The 20,142-nt window shown below is 49.6% G+C and overlaps 1 protein-coding gene across 2 annotated transcripts in view; it reads left to right on the top strand.

Annotated features, from left to right (window-relative positions):
• The window catches only part of skic2 (SKI2 subunit of superkiller complex), a 105,593-nt gene that overhangs the window by 53,160 nt on the left and 32,291 nt on the right, over positions 1-20,142 (top strand). For both annotated transcript variants that reach the window (XM_072259404.1, XM_072259403.1), the window contains 6 exons: positions 1,997-2,143; positions 7,163-7,259; positions 11,250-11,462; positions 12,895-13,005; positions 15,246-15,357; positions 18,136-18,254. In XM_072259404.1, the coding sequence (XP_072115505.1) occupies positions 1,997-2,143; positions 7,163-7,259; positions 11,250-11,462; positions 12,895-13,005; positions 15,246-15,357; positions 18,136-18,254 (799 nt within the window). The remainder of the gene's footprint in view (positions 1-1,996; positions 2,144-7,162; positions 7,260-11,249; positions 11,463-12,894; positions 13,006-15,245; positions 15,358-18,135; positions 18,255-20,142) is intronic.

Here is a 20,142-nt window from a genome sequence, read left to right as displayed (position 1 = left end):
AATAAATATGCAGACTATTTTCTAAATAAGGAAAAAAAAATCAAAAAATCTGAGAAATCCAATGAAATACAATGTTGGAAAGTGCATGGTTATGCACTTGGGCAGAAGAAATAAACGGGCAGACTATTATTTAAATGGGGAGAGAATTCAAAGTTCTGAGATGCAACCGGACTTGGGAGTCCTCATGCAGGATACCCTTAAGGTTAACCTCCGGGTTGAGTCGGTGGTGAAGAAGGCAAGTGCAATGTTAGCATTCATTTCTAGAGGAATAGAGTACGGGAGCAGGGATGTGATGTTGAGGCTCTGTAAGGTGCTGGTGAGACTTCACTTGGAGTACAGTGGGCAGTTTTGGTCTCCTTATTTAAGAAAGGATGTGCTGACGTTGGAGAGGGTACAGAGAAGATTCACTAGAATGATTCTGGGAATGAGAGGGTTAACATATGAGGAACGTTTGTCCGCTCTTGGACTGTATTCCTTGGAGTTTAGAAGAATGAGGGGAGATCTCATAGAAACATTTCGAATGTTGAAAGGCATGGACAGAGTGGATGTGGCAAAGTTGTTTCCCATGATGGGGGAGTCTAGTACGAGAGGGCATGACTTAAGGATTGAAGGGCGCCCATTCAGAACAGAGATGCGAAGAAATTTTTTTAGCCAGAGGGTGGTGAATCTATGGAATTTATTGCCACAGGCAGCAGTGGAGGCCAAGTCACTGGGTGTATTTAAGGCAGAGATTGATAGGTATCTGAGTAGCCAGGGCATCAAAGGTTATGGTGAGAAAGCTGGGGAGTGGGACTAAATGGGAGAGTGGATCAGCTCATGACAGAATGGCGGAGCAGACTCGATGGGCTGAATGGCTGACTTCTGCTCCTTTGTCTTACAGTCTAAATCTTGTGAGTCCTTGTGCAGAACACCCTAATTAAGGTTAACTTGCAGTTTGATTTGGGGCTGAGGAAGGCAAATGCTAAGTTAGCATTCATTTCAAGAGATCTAGAACACAAGAGCAAGGATGTGATGCTGAGGCTTTATAAGGCACTGGTGAGGTCTCACCTTGAGTATTGTGAACTGTTTTGGGCAACTAAAGGATGCCCAAAACAGAAGAGATGTACTGACATTGGAGAGGGTTCAGAGGAGGTTCACAAGGGTAATTTCAGGAATGAAGGCTTATCATACAAGAAATGTTTGATGGTTCTGGGTCTGTACTCACTGGAATTCAGAAGGATGAAGGGGATGTTGATTTTTGAATGTTGAAAGGCCTAGACAGAATAGATGTGGAAAGGATGTTTCTTGTAGTGGGGGAGTCTAACACGAGGTAGCGCAGCCTCAGGGTAGAGGGGTGTCCATTTAAAACAGATGCAGAAACATTTCTTTAGCCAGAGGGTGGTGAATTTGTGGAATTCGTTACCACAGGCAGCTGTGGAGGTCATTTTGTTGGGAGTATTTAGGCAGAGATTGATAGGTTCTTGATTGGACATGGCATCAAAGGCTACGGGGTTCTCCGGGTAGTCGGGCTGAGTGGGGGGAGAAAAGGATCGGCTATGATTGAATGGCAGAGTAGATTCGATGGGGCAAATGGCCAAATTCTACTTCTGGTTTATTTTAGCCTGTGGCGTCGGAGTTTGGAGTTCAATTCAGGCGCCCTCCGTTTAGCAAGTTTTTGCATTCCTTCTTGTGTGCGGGTGGGCTTCCTCCCACAGTCCAGACACATACTGGTCAGTAGGTTAAATGGTCTTTATAAATGACCTGTGATTAGGCTAGGGTTGAAATCCGTGGGTTGCCAGGTGGCGCAGCTGAAATGGTCTGTTCAGCACTGTATCTCTAAATATTCACCGTGGTATAGGGCTGGTTTATGCCATGGACCAAAACATTTCACAACCTGAATTGTCAGTTGGGACAAGGCTCCTGAGAAATCGTGAGGGTCTAGCAATGGTTTGGACAGTATCCTGTTCGATTAGGTTTGATCTGTTGTCTCTCTCCCACACCTGCCTCCTTTTGCCAGGAGGATAAAGCAGAAGAAGATCTACGTGATCAGCACCACCAAGCGCCCCGTCCCGCTGGAGCACTACCTTTACACGGGCAACAGCCAGAAGACCCAGAACGAGATCTTCCTGCTCGTGGATGCACAGGGGAACTTCCTCACCAAGGGGTAAGTGTGCAGTGTCTGTCAGAGAGAGGGTGTGGGGCAGTACCGAGGCTGGGGGGGGGGGGGGGGGCGTTGTTGCTGCAACGAGGTGTGGTTGTCAGGGGCAACAGGGGTCCCCTACTTGAAGAAGAGAGAAATTAAAGATGGAGCCTAGCATAAAGCAGTTCCTTTTATACCCATTCCGATCCATCGATAACAATAATCTAATGAGTAAGTACTCAGTCAATGCTGGAGTTAAAATTAACCAGTGAGGAAACATGTTCACCTCAGGAAAGAACAAAGAAGCTCCAGAATTATGCTTTGCATAGGCACTAGAGGCAAATTAAAATGTTATGCAAATAAAGACCACTTAACATAGAGGCAGATAATTAATCGTTACACTGCAATCAAATTTCCTTCGGGATTAATAAAGTATATCTCTATCTATCAAAGACAATGACAAACAGTCAGATTAAACACACTGCATCATCAGAATCGGGGTTATTATCAACAACGTATGTTGTAAGATTTGTTGCCTTGTGCCAGCAATATGTAAAACTACTGTAATTTACAATAAGAAATATATATACATGTAAATAAATTAAATAAGTAGTGCAAAGAGAGATCAAACACAATGAGTTAGTGTTTGTGGGTTTATTGTCCATTCAGAAATCGGATGCTGGAGGGGAAGAAGCTGTTCCTAAAGCATTGAGTCTGTGTCTTCAGGGCACGTGGCCAAGTGGTTAAGGCGTTCGTCTAGTGACCTGAGGGTCACCAGTTCGAGCCTTAGCTGAGGCAGCGTGTCGTGTCCTTGAGCAAGGCACTATTTGGAGTCAGATGATCCAATGAATGAGCTGAAATTGGAGGTGTGGGTTGTAGAGGTGCCCTGCCCTGTTAAAAAGACACACAGTCAGGTTACCGACAGAGCCTGCACTTCTCAAGAAAGATCTGATTACGTACATCATGCCTCGATCAAAACAGCTCTCTGTGGACCTTGGAAGAAGAATTGTAGAGATGCATGAAGATGGAAAAGGCTAAAAAAGCATTTCTAAAGACCTGAGTGCTCATCAGTCCACGGTAAGAGAAATTGGCTACAAATGGAGGAAGCTCGGTACTGTTGCTACTCTCCCTAGGAGTGGGCTTCTTGCAAAGATCACACCGAGCACAAAGTGCAGTGCTGAAGGAGGTGAAAAAGAACCCAAGGGTAACAGCAAAAGACCTGCAGAAACCTCTAGAACTTGCTGAAGTCTCTGTTCATGTGTCCACTATAAGAAAAACACTGAACAAGAATGATGTTTGTGGAAGGACACCATGGAAGAAATCATTGCTCTCCAACAAAAACCTTGCTGCATTTCTCAAGTTTGTAAAAGACCACCTGGATGTTCTACAATGCTTCTGGGACAGTATTCTGTGGACAGATGAGACAAAAGTTAAACTTTTTGACAGAAATACACACAGTAATGTTTGGAGGAAAAAGGGTACTGCAGACCATCACCAAAACCACATCCCAACTGTGAAGCTTGGTGGAAGAAGCATCATGGTTTGGGGCTACTTTGCTGACTCAGGGCCTGGACAGCTTGCAATTGTTGAGGGAACAATGGATTCAAAATTGTATCAAGACATTTTACAGGAGAATGTCAGGGTGTCCGTCCATCACCTGAAGCTTAATAGGAGTTGGATAATGCAACGAGACAATCATCCGAAAGACAAGAGTAACTCAACAACAGAATGGTTTAAAAAGAGGAAAATTTGTGATTTGGAATGGCTGAGTCAGAGTCCAGACCTTAATCCTGTAGAAATATTGTGGAAGCACTTGAAGCAAGCAGTTCATGCAAGGAAAACCATCAATATTCCAGAGAGGAAACAGTTTTGTAAGGAGGAATGGACTAAAATTCCTCCAAGCCAATGTGCAGAACTGATCAACAGTTACCAGAAACGTTTAGCTGAAGTTATTGCTGTACAACGGGGTCACACCAGTTACTGAAAGCAAAGGTTCACATGCTTTTTCCAACAAATACATTTAATAGTGGATCGGTTTTCTCAATAAATAAATAAGTAGAATGTTTGTGTTATTTATTTAATTGAGTTCTCTTTATCTAGTTTTAGGACTTGCATGAAGATCATATTTATGCAGAAATAGAGAAAAATATACAGGGTTAACATACTTTCTGGCAGTACTGTATTTGTTTTGTGTGGTTTTAGTATTATTATTGTGTTCTTTCTGTTCTGTTTTTTTTTGTGCTGAATTTGATGAAGAGTAACAATTATTTTGTTCTCCTCTACACTTGTGTGTAGGAATTGACATTAAGCAATCCTGAATCCCGAGGCACCCCCTTTTGAAGTTGGTGGGTAGCGTTCCTCCTTTACGTTGCCCAGCACAGGGCAGTCGGCCAATAGTGTTGTGCAGAACTTGATGACGATTTACCCTAAATGTTCATCATCTATATCCCTCCTATGCAAATCTGAATATTCGTGTGCCTGTTTAATAGCCTCCTCAACTCCATCAAACTACACATTGCCCCTGGTAACCTATTCAGGCACCTACCAGTCTTCGTGTTTATATAAAAACAAGCCCTTTCTGTCACCTTTAAACTCCACCCTCCAAAAGCATGTCCTCTGGTGTTTGACATTTCTATGCCAGGCGAACGATTCTCACTGCCAGAGGGAGTTTAATCCGGCCTGTGAGGTGTTGTGCTTTGGGAGGCCAAATGGAAGGAGAATTGATGTTGGGTCATTTAATAGCACTAAGGTAGAGGGGGCCAGAATCATTGACATACATCATGAAATCTGTTGTTTTGTGGCAGCAGTTCATTGCAATACATACTAATACTGTGAGTTACATTACATAGGCACACCGCAGAAGAGAAATCCTGAGGTTGTGTTCATGGGTTTAGGGACCGTTCAGAAATCTGGTCCAGGTCCATAGTTCAGGTTTACATTTAATTATCATTCAGCCATACGTTAATATAGCTGAATGAAACAGCATCCCTTTGGGGCCAAGGTGGAAATCACATTACCTGCAGCATAGCTTTCAGAAAAACATTCAGTCACATAGAAAAAATTATAGCCCAAGTTGCTGAGTGGCGGACAGTAGATTGCCCTGGCCCAGCTTGTTGTTCCCCTGAGTGAACACTGGGGGGCAGCATCGAGCGACCCAAGCTGCAACCCAGCACAATTCCAGTGTGCCCAGCAGAGGCCTACGTTCTCTCCCCTGGGTGACCGCTGCATCTGGAAGTTCATGGGTCCATGTTTAACTGCAAGTTCATGTGGGTAATGTCCACTGCCTTGTCCTCATTCCTCTAAAATACTCAGTCAAGTTGGTAAGGCATGCCCTCCCCTGTAATGTGGTATTGACTCCCTAATGTCCCAGGACAAAGCGAGTCGCTCTGCAACATTCCTGATTAGACCATAAGGTACAAGAGTAGAATTAGACCATTCAGCCCATCAGGTCTGCTTCGCCATTCCATCATTGTTGATTTTCATTTATTGAGATACAGCACAGAACAGGTCCTTCGACCCCTTTGTGCCGTGCCACCCAGCATTCCCCGATTTAACCCTAACCGAACCGTAGGACAATTTACAATGACCAAGTAACCCACTAGCCGCATTGGACTGTGGGAGGAAACCAGAGCACCCTGAGGAAACCTACACGTTCATGGGAAGTGATATACACGCTCCTTACAGACAATTGAACCCAGGTCTAAGCATTGTGCTGCCACTATACTACTGTTCTTTAACCCCACTCTCATGCCTTTTCCCTGTAACCCTTAACCGCCATACCAATCAAGGACCTCTGCCTTAAAAACACCCAGCGTCTTGACCTCCACAGCCACCTGTAGCATTGAATTCCACAGATTCACTACCCTCTGGCTAAAGAAATTCCTCCTCACCTCCATCCTAAATGGACATCCCTCTATTCTGAGTCTGTGCCTTCTGGTCCCAGACTCCCCCACTGTAGGAGACATCCTCTCCACAGCCACTTTATCAATACGTTTCGATATTCAGTAGGTTTCAATGAGAAACTCCGATTCTTCTAAATTCCAGTGAGTGCAGGCTCATAGCCTTCCTCAACTCTGACTCGATTTGGTGTCACTTTGCTGTTGGGCTACACCCGGATGATCCGCAGTCTTGGTGAGAGGTGCAGTGGAAGTTTCTGTTCTAACTCCTGTGGATCAGCATCAAAAAAAAGTCAAATTAAATCCACTGCGATTCAGTGTTGTAAAACAATAAAACATGAGGGCTATGGTTAATCCTAGGTAATTTCTAAAGTGAGTACATGTTTGGCACAGCATTGCGGGCTGAAGGGCCTGTATTGTGCTGTAGGTTTTCTATGTTTCTATGAAAACTTCCAAGGGGAGTGGGTACTTTTTATAGGCACTGCACCACTGAGAACATTCTAACTGGTTGTATCACAGCTTGGTATTGAAGAGCCACTGCACAGGATCGGAAAAAGCTGCAGATGGTTGTAAACCCCGCCAGTTTCATCTCGGACACCAGCCTCCCCAACATTGAGGGCATCTTCAAAAAGCAGATGCTTGAGAAAGTTGGCATCCATCATAAGGGCCCCCCCTCACCGTGTTCATGCCCTCTTCTCATTGCTAACAATCAGAGAGGAGGTACAGGAACCTGAAGACACACACTCAACATTTCAGGAACAGCTTCTTCCCCTTTGCTATCAGATTTCTAAATGGACAATGAACTTATGAACTACCTGATTGTTTGGCTCTTTTTCTGCACTACGTATTCAATTAAATTTTTTAAAATGTATTTCTTAATGTATTTATAGTTTATTATGATGATGTATTTCATTGTAAAACAAGCAATGTCATGGCATATGCATGATGTTAAACCTGAATATGATTCTGAGCTTGCTGTGTGCTGGTAGGCGGGAACATTTCATACCCGCACCCCCGGCAGTCTATAGTCTTGTGAGGCTGCTGAGAGGCGATATGCAGGTCATGCAGTCTTTTCCATAGCCCCGTACTGGGCTGGTCGAACAGGAGGGAGGGACTAGTGTGTGACTCACCTTGCTGCTGGTTTCAGGTATTACGCTGCCGTGGACGCCAAGAAGGAACGGGCCAGCAAGCACTCTCAGACCTTCGGAGCGAAGCAGCCAACCCACTATGGCGGCCCCAGCCAGGTGAGTTGCCTGTTGATTGTTGGTGAGGGGTATTTGTGGATAGGGGCAGGATATGAGTGAGTGACGGAGGGAGCTGAATGAGAAGTCAGACTCGAGCAAATTACAGTAGACTTCTACTTCCTCTCAAGGCTAAAGAAATTTGGCATGTTCCTGTAGACCCTTGTGTTGCAGTTAGTGTCAGTCACTGATGGCCACTCCCCCTGTGCTAGCTAGGATTTGGCCCTTGAAAGAGCATTACAGCTCCTCCCACTAGCTGCAGTTCAGCACCAGCAGAGTTTAAGTCCAGCATGCAGAAGCCACATGCATTCTTGTCGCTCTCTGGGTTGCTGTGAGCTGGGCATCACTGTGCCTTGGTTACAGTAACCAGTGTGAGGTGTGCTGTCGTACAGTGGGCCCAGGCGTATATTTCATAGTCATAGTCATACTTTATTGATTCCAGGGGAAATTGGTTTTCGGTACAGTTGCACCATAAATAATAAATAGTAATAGAACCATAAATAGTTAAATAGTAATATGTAAATTATGCTAGTAAATTATGAAATAAGTCCAGGACCAGCCTATGGGCTCAGGGTGTCTGACCCTCCAAGGGAGGAGTTGTAAAGTTTGATGGCCACAGGCAGGAATGACTTCCTATGACGCTCTGTGCTGCATCTCGGAGGAATGAGTCTCTGGCTGAATGTACTCCTGTGCCCACCCAGTACATTATGTAGTGGATGGGAGACATTGATCAAGATGGCATGCAACTTAGACAGCATCCTCTTTTCAGACACCACCGTCAGAGAGTCCAGTTCCATCCCCACAACATCACTGGCCTTATGAATGAGTTTGTTGATTCTGTTGGTTCTGCTACCCTCAGCCTGCTGCCCCAGCACACAACAGCAAACATGATAGTACTGGCCACCACAGACTCGTAGAACATCCTCAGCATCATCCAGCAGATGTTAAAGGACCTCAGTCTCCTCAGGAAATAGAGACGGCTCTGACCCTTCTTGTAGACAGCCTCAGTGTTCTTAGACCAGTCCAGTTTATTGTCAATTCATATCCCCAGGTATTTGTAATCCTCCATCATGTCCACACTGACCCCCTGGATGGAAACAGGGGTCACCGGTACCTTAGCTCTCCTCAGGTCTACCACCAGCTCCTTAGTCTTTTTCACATTAAGCTGCAGATAATTCTTCAGATAAATATTTGCGTGCGTGTGTGTGTGTTCGTTCCTGTTCCTGTTCCTGTTATGAAATAGTTGATGTATTCACTGGTATTGAGTGTCTTCTGTCTCCACTTGGTGAAATTGCCAATCTGATTTCACACAACACTCTATCATGCTCTTAGAGCTTAGTACGCTCTGCACGTAACCGCAAGAAACTGCAGAGAGTTGTGAACGCAACTCAGCCACACCTCCGTGGGCTCTGTCTGCACTTCTCTCCGCATTGGTAGTGAAAGACTCCACCCATCCCAGACACTCTCTTTGTGACCCATGCATAGGAAGGCCCAGATGCCTCTTCACGAGTGCAGAGGTTCAAAGACTGACAGAGCCCTACAGCACAAAAGCAAGACCTTTGGCCCAGCTCGTCCACGCTGACTTGTTTTACTGTCTAGTCCCACCTACCCGCACCCATGTGCATTCCCTTCAGACCCCTTCCATCCACGTACCCATCCGGACATCTCTTAAATGTCGCAATCGAACCCACATCCACCAATTCCGCTGACAGCTCGTTCCACACTCTCACCACCCTCCGAGAGGTCCCCCCTCATGTTCCCCGTTTCACCTTCCACCTTTAACCCATGACCTCTAGCTCCAGTCTCACCCAACCTCAGCAGAAAAAGCCTGCTTGCATTTATAACTCTCAAAATTTTGTATATCTTCATCAAATCTCCCCTGATTCTCCTATGCTCCAGCAAATAAGGTCCTGGCTTATTCAACCTTTCCCTATAACTCAGGCCCCCAAGTCCTGGCAACACCTTGTAAATTTTTCCTGTACTCTTTCAGCCTTTCTGATATCTATCCTGTAGGTAGGTGTCCAAACTTGGCCTCACCAGTGTACTTGGGTGGCGGGTGGAAATATGTCTCTACCAAAGGAGGTGTAAGGCACTCCTTCCCTTCCCTCCGCTAGTCTGCAGGTCGCCCTTGGGCAAGGGGTAGCACCTGCTCAGCCGCCCCACCCCCCAATCAGGCTCACGTGAAGGCATGGGAGCCAGGTGGAGGATGGTCGTATGAGCAGCCGGTGCATATGTCATCAGTCCTGGTTACGCGACCACTGACGCCAGGCAGACAATCTCTGAAGAGCTTTGATAACGGCTGGGTTCACCCTTCTTGTAAAAACACTGGTCAGAAGGCACGTCTGTAGAAAAATTTGCCAAGAGCAATGATGGTCGTGGGAAGACCATGATCGCCATGTCAGAACGAACGAACAAATACATCTTCGACATAACGTCGCCAAAGGAAGGAAGGGTGGATTTGAGTTGGAGGAGAGTTTGGGCTGGGGGAAGGTGAAGGTGCCGGGTGGAGAAGGCAGCAAGGTGGGGGAAGATGGAACATCTGGGATAAGGAGGGGTGTGGAGAGTCAGTAATACTGGGAGACACAGTGGGAGATGTTAACATGAGCACAAGAGATCATTCAGATGCTGCAAATCATGAACAACACATACAAAGTGCACTTAGCAGGTCAGGCAGCATCTGTGGAGGGGGAAAAACGGTTGATATTTTAGGGCCGGTACCCTTCACCTGGACTGGAGAGAAGGGAACATCACATTACATTAAAATATATTGTTCATAACCAACACAACAAAATTGTCCTACAGAGACTTCCCCAATCCAGCCCCGCTTCCAACATGTGTCCATGTTCTGCCCCTGCAGTTCTTCTTTGTTTGTATCGTGTTCTTTGTAGTTACTGTGAATGCCCACAAGAAAGTGAATGCCAGGGTAGTACAGTGAATTCCGGTTAATTGGGCCATTGGTTGATTGGGGTAGCCTCTTATTTGGGACAACCCTTAAAGAACAAGAACTAAATCAAGAAAATAGCCAGGATTCATTTTGTTAATTTGAGACACTATCCTGCTTAATTGGGACAGTAAACTGTTGCCGAACAGTTTCTAGCTAGTGTCAATCATGTGTACTTGTGTGACAGTGTACGTTACGGAGTGATTAGTTTTTAAAATATCGTCACTTGCGCGTGCTTGTGTGATGTTATCTAACCACAAGCGAGAAAATCTGCAGACGCTGGAAATCTGAGCAACACACGCAAAATGCTGAAGGAACTCAGCAGGCCAGGCAGCATCTACGAATGAAAAAGTACAGGCGATGTTTCGGGCCGAAACCCTTCAGCAGGACTGACCGAAGGGTTTCAGCCTGAAACGTCGACTGTACTCTTTTTGCATAGAGGCTGCCTGGCCTGCTGAGTTCCTCCAGCATTGTATGTGTGGGTGTGTGTGTGTGTGTCTGTGTGTGTGTGTGTGTGTGTGGGTGTGTGTGTGTGTGTGTGTGTTGTGATGTTATCTATTTGGGCCGGTGGACACCAGCTCAAAAATCACTGCTTTTTGAAAATTTTGATTTATGCTGGAAGACAATGAAGGCAGTCCATTATCTGCCCTAGGTATCTGAGCTTGTTTTGTTCATTTACAGTCAATTAAGAGAACATGGCAGTGTACACCGGATGAATTCATCTGTTGATAATTATTAGCAACTAATTTGCAGTTTTATAGTGCTGTAGTAATGTTGCTAGTCTTCTGACCTGTTTAGTATTTCATTTCAGTTAAACAGTAGTTAGTCTTTTTTTAATACCCTTTAACTGTTTCCACGAAACTTCAGCTAATTGGGGCAGCTGCTTAACTGGCCCAAAATGTGCTGGTCCCGATTGACTCGAATTGACTGTCTGTGGTGACATATACGTGCTGTGATAATAAGTTTATATTAAGCCGAATAGACTGTCCGTGGTGACATATATGTGTTGTGATAGTAAGTTTACTTTGAACCTTGAACTTTGCCTGCCCCAGGACAAGAGCGTTTGGCTCTCCCTGATCGACATCCTGCGGAAAAAGGACAACCTGCCCGTGGTGGCCTTCACCTTCTCCCGCAACCGGTGCGATGAGAACGCCAACATGCTGACCACTGTTGACCTGACCAGCACTGTTGAGAAGAGTGAGATCCATGTTTTCTTCCAGAAGTGCATCTCTCGGCTGAAGGGCACCGACCGTGAGCTGCCCCAGGTACAGTCTGGGACCCCGGTCAGCTGGTGGGACGATACTAGAGCTGCGTGGGTCCGTGCCCCAGGAAACGGCTGGAACCGTATCAGCTGGTGGGACGGTCTCAGTGACTTTCTCCGCATCTGTGGAAGTCCATGTCCCAGGTACAGTCTGGAAACCCACGCTAGGTGGAACGGTCCCAGTGGCTTTCTCCACGTTTGAGGAGACCCATGTCCCAGGTACAGTCTGGAACCCCATGGTTGGTGGGATAGTCCCAGTGGCTTTCTCATTACTGTGGACGTCCATGTCCAGGTACAGTCCGGAACCCCATGGTTGGTGGGATAGTCCCAGTGGCTTTCTCATTACTGTGGACGTCCATGTCCCAGGTACAGTCCGGAACCCCACGGTTGGTGGGATAGTCCCAGTGGCTTTCTCATTACTGTGGACGTCCATGTCCCAGGTACAGTCCGGAACCCCACAGTTTGTGGGATGGTCCCAATGGTTCTCTTCATTTCTGCGGGAGTGGGGGGTGTCCAAGTCCCAAGGACAGTCCGGAACCCCACAATTGGTGGGATAGTCCCAGTGGCTTTTTCCATTACTGTGGAGGTCCATGTCCCAGGTACAGTCCAGAACCCTGCCTGCAAGTGGGAGGGCCCCACATTTGTGGGTCTGGTCGGAGGGTTTTGTACTTCCCACACTGAGCAGATGGGGTGGAGGCTAACTGCTGTGAGGATTTGGGGTCAGGGTCCCTGCGGTGGGTGTTTGGGGATTGGGGTTGCCACCGTGGCTGGGTGGGTAGTGTTTGGAAGCCAGGGACCCTACAGTGGGTGTCTGGGTTGCTGACTGGGGGAGCAGCAACCCCACAGTACATATGTGGTAATTAGAGGGTACTCTAAGGCATCCCTTAGTCTTGCGAGACCATGGATCTGCGCCTGGAAAGTCTTCACTCTCCAGGGTGCAAGGTTGTATTGAAGACCAGCAGTTGCCCATGCTGCAAGTCTCCCCTCTCCACGACACCGATGTTGTCCAAGGGAAGGGCACTAGGGCCGATACAGCTTGGTACCGGTGTCGTCGCAGAGCAATGTGTGGTTAAGTGTCTTGCTGGAGGACACAACACGCTGCCTCGGCTGGGGCTCGAACTCATGGCCTTCAGATCGCTAGTCGAATGCCTTAACCACTTGGCCACGTGCTGACACTTGATAACGGTCCCCACAATGTCTGCGTTAGTACTTACTCGGGGATAAGAGTCCCCACAGTGTGTAGGACCATGGTTGTTCGGGGGCAATCACACTGTCCGCGATGGGTGGTCTCATACTCGGGGGAGGAGGTGTGGTAGGGACTCTGTGTGAGTCCATCGAGGGCCGGTGGCTGCAGTTTCAAGAGTGTCCAATGTGGACAGAAGCACTTCCTCCTAGGCACTGCCAACTGCTCACCCCTCCTCCCTCCTCCCGGGCAGGTGCTGCAGATGGTGCAGCTGCTGAAGCGAGGTATCGGTGTCCATCACAGTGGCATCCTGCCCATCCTGAAGGAAGTGATTGAGATGCTGTTCGCCCGAGGCCTGGTCAAGGTGAGTACCGGTCCATCAGTGCAGGTGCTCAGGGTGCTAGTATTGGTTTATAATTTGTCTAGGAATTGGCTTATTACTGATCAAGTTTAAGCTTATTATTTTGCACCCACACGTGAGTAGAGCTAAATTAAACAATGTTCCTCTGGGGCCAAGGTACAAAGCACAGAACTGACAGCACACAGTACACATAAGACGTATGGTAATCATTTCAGAAAGAGTCACAAAGAACAGAACTCTGAGGAGAGAGTAGTGGTTTATTATTGTCACATGATACAGTGAAAAACTTGTCTTACATTCTGTTCATACAGATCAAATCAGTATTAGGAGATTCCCTTTCATTGGCTCTTCACGCAGCCTTGAAACACCTGAATAGCGTTGATACATACATCAGGATGCTCTTTGTTAACTACAGCTCGGCATTCAATACTGTCATCCCCTTAAAACAGGTCAATGAGCCTCAATTCCTCCTTGTGTGATTGGATCCTCGATTTCCTCACTTGCAGACCCCAGTCAGTTCAGATTGGCAACAACATCTCCTCCGCAATCTCCGTCGGTACAGGTGAACCACAGGGCTGTGTGCTGCGTCTCCCCCCTCTCTGCTCTACTGGCTTTGCACTGGTGACTGTGTGGCTAAGCACAGCTCCAGTGCCATATTCAGGTTTGCTGATGTCGGCCGAATCAAAGGTGGTGACGAGTCAGCGTGCTGGAGGGAGGCTGAAAACCTGGCTGAGTGGTGCTACAACAACCTCTCACTCAGTGTCAGTAAGACTGAGGAGATGATCATTGACGTCAGGGAAAGGACACCAGAGATCGGTGAGCCAGTCCTCGTGGGGGGGTGGGGGGTCAGAAGTGGAGAGTGTCAGCAACTTTAAATTCTTCATTGTTATCATTTCTGAGGACCAGTCCTAGGCCCAGTGTGTAAGTGCAGTTATGAAGAAAGCGCGGCAGTGCCTCTACTTCCTTGGGGATTTGCAGAGAGAAACTTCTATAGATGTGTGGTGGAGAGCATGTTGTCTGGCTGCATCACAGCCTGGTATGGAAACGCCAACACCGTTACATGGGGAAAGCCTGCAGAAAGTAGTGGACACAGCCCAGTCCGTCACAGGCAAAGACCCTCCCCACCATTGAGCACACCTATGTGAAATACTGTTGCAGGAAAGTAGCATCCATCATCAGAGATCCCCACCACCCAGGCCACGCTCTCTTCTCACTGCTGTCAGCAGGCAGGAGGTACAGGAGCCTCAGGACCCACACCACCATGTTCAGGAACAGTTATTACCCCTCTGCCATCAGGCAGGAGGTACAGGAGCCTCAGGACCCACACCACCATGTTCAGGAACAGTTATTACCCCTCTGCCATCAGGCAGGAGGTACAGGAGCCTCAGGACCCACACCATCATGTTCAGGAACAGTTATTACCCCTCAACCAGCAGGAACCACCACCCAGGCCACGCTCTCTTCTCGCTGCTGCCAGCAGGCAGGAGGTACAGGAGCCTCAGGACCCACACCACCGGGTTCAGGAACAGTTATTACCCCTCAACCATCAGGAACCACCATCCAGACCATGCTGTCTTCTCGCTGCTGCCAGCAGGCAGGAGGTACAGGAGCCTCAGGACCCACACCACCATGTTCAGGAACAGTTATTACCCCTCAACCAGCAGGCTCTTGAACCAGAGGGGAGAACTTCACTCGCCCTATCACTGAACTGATTCCATAACCTTCGGAATCATTTTGAAGGACACTACAGCCCATGTTCTCAATATTTATTTATTTACTTTAAACTGCAAAGTAAATAAATAAATATTGAGAACATGGGCTGTAGTGCACATTGCCAGTCTTTGTAGTTTTTAAATTGATTCTACTGTATTTCTTTATTTTAGGCAATAGACAATAGGTGCAGGAGTTGGCCATTCGGCCCTTCGTGCCGGCACCGCCATTCACTGTGATCATGGCTGATCATCCACAATCAGTATCCAGTTCCTGCCTTATCCCCATAACCTTTGATTCCACTATCTTTCAGAGCTCTATCCATCTCTTTCTTGAAAGCATCCAGAGACTTGGCCTCCACAGCCTTCTGGGGCAGAGCATTCCATATATCCACCACTCTCTGGGTGAAAAAGTTTTTCTTGTGAATGTCCTGAAGGAAGTGAATGAGGGTTGTCTATGGTGAGGTGTGTGTACTGTGATAATGAATTTGCTGGGAGTGTTTCCCGTTGCTCACGACTGCCTTCCTGCCACAGATCCTGTTTGCCACGGAGACCTTCGCCATGGGGGTGAACATGCCGGCCAGGACCGTGGTCTTCGACAGCATCCGCAAGCACGACGGCACCAACTTCCGCGACCTGATGCCAGGTGACGGTGCCTGACCAGGGGCGGGTGGGGGTTACTGTGCTGCCCGCAATATTCACGCTGGACCACCAATTTTATCCCCCTCTTCTGAAGGTCACGCCTCAGCATCCTACATTGTAGTGAGCCCGTCCCATCTCTCCTTAGGATTAAAGGCCTCCCTCCATTTCAGGTGATGTCCTGGCTCTCCCTCCATTGCTGCCAGCTCCTTGCCGTCACTCCAGATCTGATGCAGAACAGAAATAAACACGCGACATAGAGCACGATAGCTTAAAAACAAAACATTAAATATAAATGGAAACTGTAGCTTGTATGTCAATTGATTGTATGTCCATAAAGTGACGCTAGGTACAGAAGGTGTCTGACAGGAAAGGATGAAGTAGTGTGTGTGTGTGTGTGTGTGTGTGTGTGTGTGTGTGTTTTCCCTCTCTCACTACTCTGAATGTATGTAATGCATCTGGGCCCCAGAGGAACTGTATCCATGAATGGTCTGAATAGTAATTAAACTTGATTTGATCTGAACAAGCTGCATCACTGCATGGTATGGAAACAGCACTGCGGTAGACAGAAAGGCTCAACGGGTAGTCAGAACTTCCCGACGCATCACCGGCACTAGCCGACTGGCCATCAAGGACATGTATACAGTAAGGCACCAGAAAAAGGCCAGTATCATCATGAGGATCGCACCGCACTGTCTGTCCCACTCCCATCAGGGAGGAGGCTACCTAGCACCCACAGCAGGACCACCAGACTCAAAAACAGTTACTTTCCCCAAGCAGTAAGGCTGATCAACACCTCCACCCACTAACCCACCCCTCCACATCCCCAACTCCAGCCCCGCCCTCCCCAGCCTGCCCTCTGGCCCTGCCCTCCCTGGTCCGTCCTCCGGCCCCACCCTCCCTGGCCCGCCGGCCGGCCCTGTCCCCTCCCAGCCTCAGAAAATAACGGTATCGGTGAACTTTCCTGATTCTGTGGAATACATTCCGGGACCGTGAGAGGTTGTGTGAGATGTGCACTCTCAGGAGTATGAAACCGCTCGCAGTTTCCACTGCTGTGCTGCAGATGTAAAATGGAGTGGTGTGAGTTCTCCTGAAGTCGACAACCATCTCCTTTGTTTTGTTGACTGTGAGGAGGAGGCTGTTTGCCAGGGCACTGGGCCAGTCTCTCTGTCGGCCATCTCATCGCTGTTGCTGATGGGCCCTACTACTGTTGTGTCGTCAGCGAACTGACAGTGTGATACACTGGAGGTTTGGCCATGCAGTTGTGTGCGAGCAGAGTGCCCAGCACTGGGCTCGGCACGAGGGATGGGCTTACCCCTGCTGAGGATGGTGGGGAGGGAGGAGGGCTCTGAGGTCTGCTGGTTAGAAAGTCACAGTGGTGTATTTGGATGGAGATGGTGGAGTTTAACATTCTCGCTCTGCGCCATGCGTGAATGACTGTGATGCTGCTTCACCCTGGGGCTGTTGACCCAGTTATCCACCCCTGTCCCCACGAAGCCAGCGAGCTCCAGGCGCTGCCACCCAGCAGCGGAGAAACCGTTCCCTCCTTTCACTGAGTCCGGACAGCAGCTGCCACAACCCGGTGTCCTCCTGGGCACTGACCAATGAGAAGGCTGGAATATAGTGTTTCCCATAGTGGGGGAGTCTAGGACCAGAGGACACAGATAGAGTGGATGTGGAGAGGATGTTTCCTGTAGTGGGGGAGTCTAAGACCAGAGGGCACAGATAGACTGGATGTGGAGAGAATGTTTCCTATAGTGGGGGAGTCTTGCACCAGAGGGCACAGATAGAGTGGGTGTGGAGAGGATGTTTCCTACACTGGGGTAGTCTAGGACCAGAGGGCACAGAAGGATGTACTTTGGAGCAGTTATGAGAAGGAATCTCTTTAGCCAGATGGAGGTAAATCTGTGGGATTCTCTGCCTAGAGAAGACCATAGGGCACAGGAGCAGAATTAGGCCATTCGGCCTATAAAGTGCTCCATCCTCTCGGGATCTGCATTTGAGGTCACCACACCCCATTCAGTTACCTCCATTAGGGTGTCACGGTACAGCAGTCAGCACAACGCTGTCACTGCTCGGGACGATTCGGAGATCAGTTCTGCTGTCCTATGTCCTTTTATGTACATGAAGGTTTCTTCCGGCTGCTTCCGATTCCTCCCGCAGTCAAAGTCATACTGGTGAGTAGGTTAATTGTCCTGTGGTTAGACGAGGGTTAAATACTTGGGTTCCTGGGTCGTCGCGGCTCTGAGGGCCAGATGGTCCTGTCTCATGGCATATCTCTAAATAAAATAACATGCCATCACTCGACACAGCTCCTGTCACGCTTCCCTGCCCACCCTGGCAGGAGGGAGTAGCCCCTCCTCACTCGTCGCCTCTCTGCCCTGGTTCCCTGGCTGTGACCTGTGACCTTTCCTCCCCCTGTGTCCCGGTTCCCTGGCTGTGACCTGTGACCTTTCCTCCCCCTGTGTCCCGGTTCCCTGGCTGTGACCTGTGACCTTTCCACCCCCTGTGCCCCGGTTCCCTGGCTGTGACCTGTGACCTTTCCTCTCCCTGTGTCCTGGTTCCCTGGCTGTGACCTGTGACCTTTCCACCCCCTGTGCCCTGGTTCCCTGGCTGTGACCTGTGACCTTTCCTCCCCCTGTGCCCCGGTTCCCTGGCTGTGACCTGTGACCTTTCCTCCCCCTGTGCCCCGGTTCCCTGGCTGTGACCTGTGACCTTTCCTCCCCCTGTGCCCCAGTTCCCTGGCTGTCACCTGTGACCTTTCCGTCCCCTGTGTCTGGTGCAGGAGAATACATCCAGATGGCGGGCAGAGCGGGGAGACGAGGGCTGGACACCACGGGGATGGTGATCATCCTCTGCAAGAGTGGGGTTCACGAAATGGCTGACCTCCACAGGATGATGCTGGTGAGCGAGGCGCAACGACTGCGGGGAGAGAGATGTTGGGGAGGTGGGAAGAGGGGGGTGGTGGGGGAGATGGGGAGGGCTTATCGGGGGTTGGAGGAAGGGGTGTATGGGGAGAGTGGGAGGGAGAGTGGACAGGGTGGGGAGATCAGTTGGGGAGGGGGGCCGATGGTTTTGGCGGGGGGGGGAAGAAATGTAGGAGAATAGTTGGGAAGAGGAATGGGTTCAAATTGCCATACCAGACCATGATAGAACCAGTCAGGCCATTCCATCAGCGACACACACAAAATGCTGGCGGAATCTAGATTCAGGAAGCATCTGTGGAGAGGAATAGACGGTCAATACTTCAGGCTGAGGACCTTCATCAGGACTGGAAAGAAAGCGGGGCAGAATGCCAGAATAAACAAGTGGCGGGGAGGGCAGGCTGAAGTGAGAAGCTGGGAGATGACTGGTGGAACAGCAATGGGCTGGAGAAGAAGGTATCTGATAGAAGAGGAGAGTGGCCTTGGGAGAAAGGGAGGGAGGAGGGGTGCCGGGGAGGTGATAAGGAGGGGAGGAGGGGTGCCGGGGAGGTGATAAGGAGGGGAGGAGGGGTGCCAGGGGAGGTGGTAAGCAGGGGAGGAGGGGTGCCAGGGGAGGTGGTAAGCAGGGGAGGAGGGGTGCCAGGGGAGGTGGTAAGCAGGGGTGGAGGGGTGTCAGGGGGAGGAGGGGTAACAAGGGAGGAGGTGGTAAGCAGGGGAGGAGGGGTGCCAGGGGTGGTGATAAGGAGGGGAGGAGGGGGTGCCAGGGGAGGTGGTAAGCATGGGAGGAGGGGTGCCAGGGGAGGTAATAAGCAGGGGAGGAGGGGTGCCAGGGGAGGTGATAAGCAGGGGAGGAGGGGTGCCAGGGGAGGTGATAAGCAGGGGAGGAGGGGTGCCAGGGGAGGTGATAAGCAGGGGAGTGGTAAGCAGGGGAGGAGGGGTGCCAGGGGAGGTAGTGGTAAGCAGGGGAGGAGGGGTGCCAGGGGAGGTGGTAAGCAGGGGAGGAGGGGTGCCAGGGGAGGTAGTGGTAAGCAGGGGAGGAGGGGTGCCAGGGGAGGTAATAAGCAGGGGAGGAGGGGTGCCAGGGAGGTGATAAGCAGGGGAGGAGGGGTGCCAGGGGAGGTGGTAAGCAGGGGAGGAGGGGTGCCAGGGGAGGTAGTGGTAAGCAGGGGAGGTGGGGTGCCAGGGGAGGTGATAAGGAGGGGAGGAGGGGTGCCAGGGGAGGTGATAAGCAGGGGAGGAGGGGTGCCAGGGGAGGTAGTGGTAAGCAGGGGAGGAGGGGTGCCAGTGGAGGTGATAAGGAGGGGAGGAGAGGTGCCAGGGGAGATGGTAAGCAGGGAGGAGGGGTGCCAGGGTGGTGATAAGGAGGGGAGGAGGGGTGCCAGGGGAGGTGGTAAGCAGGGGAGGAGGGTGCCAGGGGAGGTAGTGATAAGCAGGGGAGGAGAAGAGGAATGAGGCCAGAGTCAGGAATTGAAGAAGTGGGAGGGGGAGACCTTACTGGAAGGTGGAGAAATCAATGTTCGAACCACCAGGTTGGAGACTACCCAGACTATAAAGTGTTGAGGTATGAAGTGTTTGGTGATAAGCTGAACTTCCTGAGGAGCTAAAGATACCGCTTCACTTCGCTTTCCTTATGGTCTGTGTGCTGGGGCCAGCTCAGCTCATCTGATACATGGACACTAAAAAATTTGAAGTTCTGACTTCCCCCACCACCGCTTCCCGATGTAGAGTGACGCATGCTTGTCGTCCTCCTTATAAGACCATGAGACAGAGGAGCAGAATTAGGCCATTCAGCCCATCGCGTCTGCTCCACGATTTCATTATGGCTGATCCCAGATCCCACTCAACCCCATACACCTGCCTTCTTGCCT

Source organism: Mobula birostris, chromosome 5 (assembly GCF_030028105.1).
Source record: "Mobula birostris isolate sMobBir1 chromosome 5, sMobBir1.hap1, whole genome shotgun sequence".
In the NCBI taxonomy this organism is placed as follows: domain Eukaryota; kingdom Metazoa; phylum Chordata; class Chondrichthyes; order Myliobatiformes; family Myliobatidae; genus Mobula; species Mobula birostris.
This window is presented reverse-complemented; position numbering and strand designations above follow the sequence as displayed.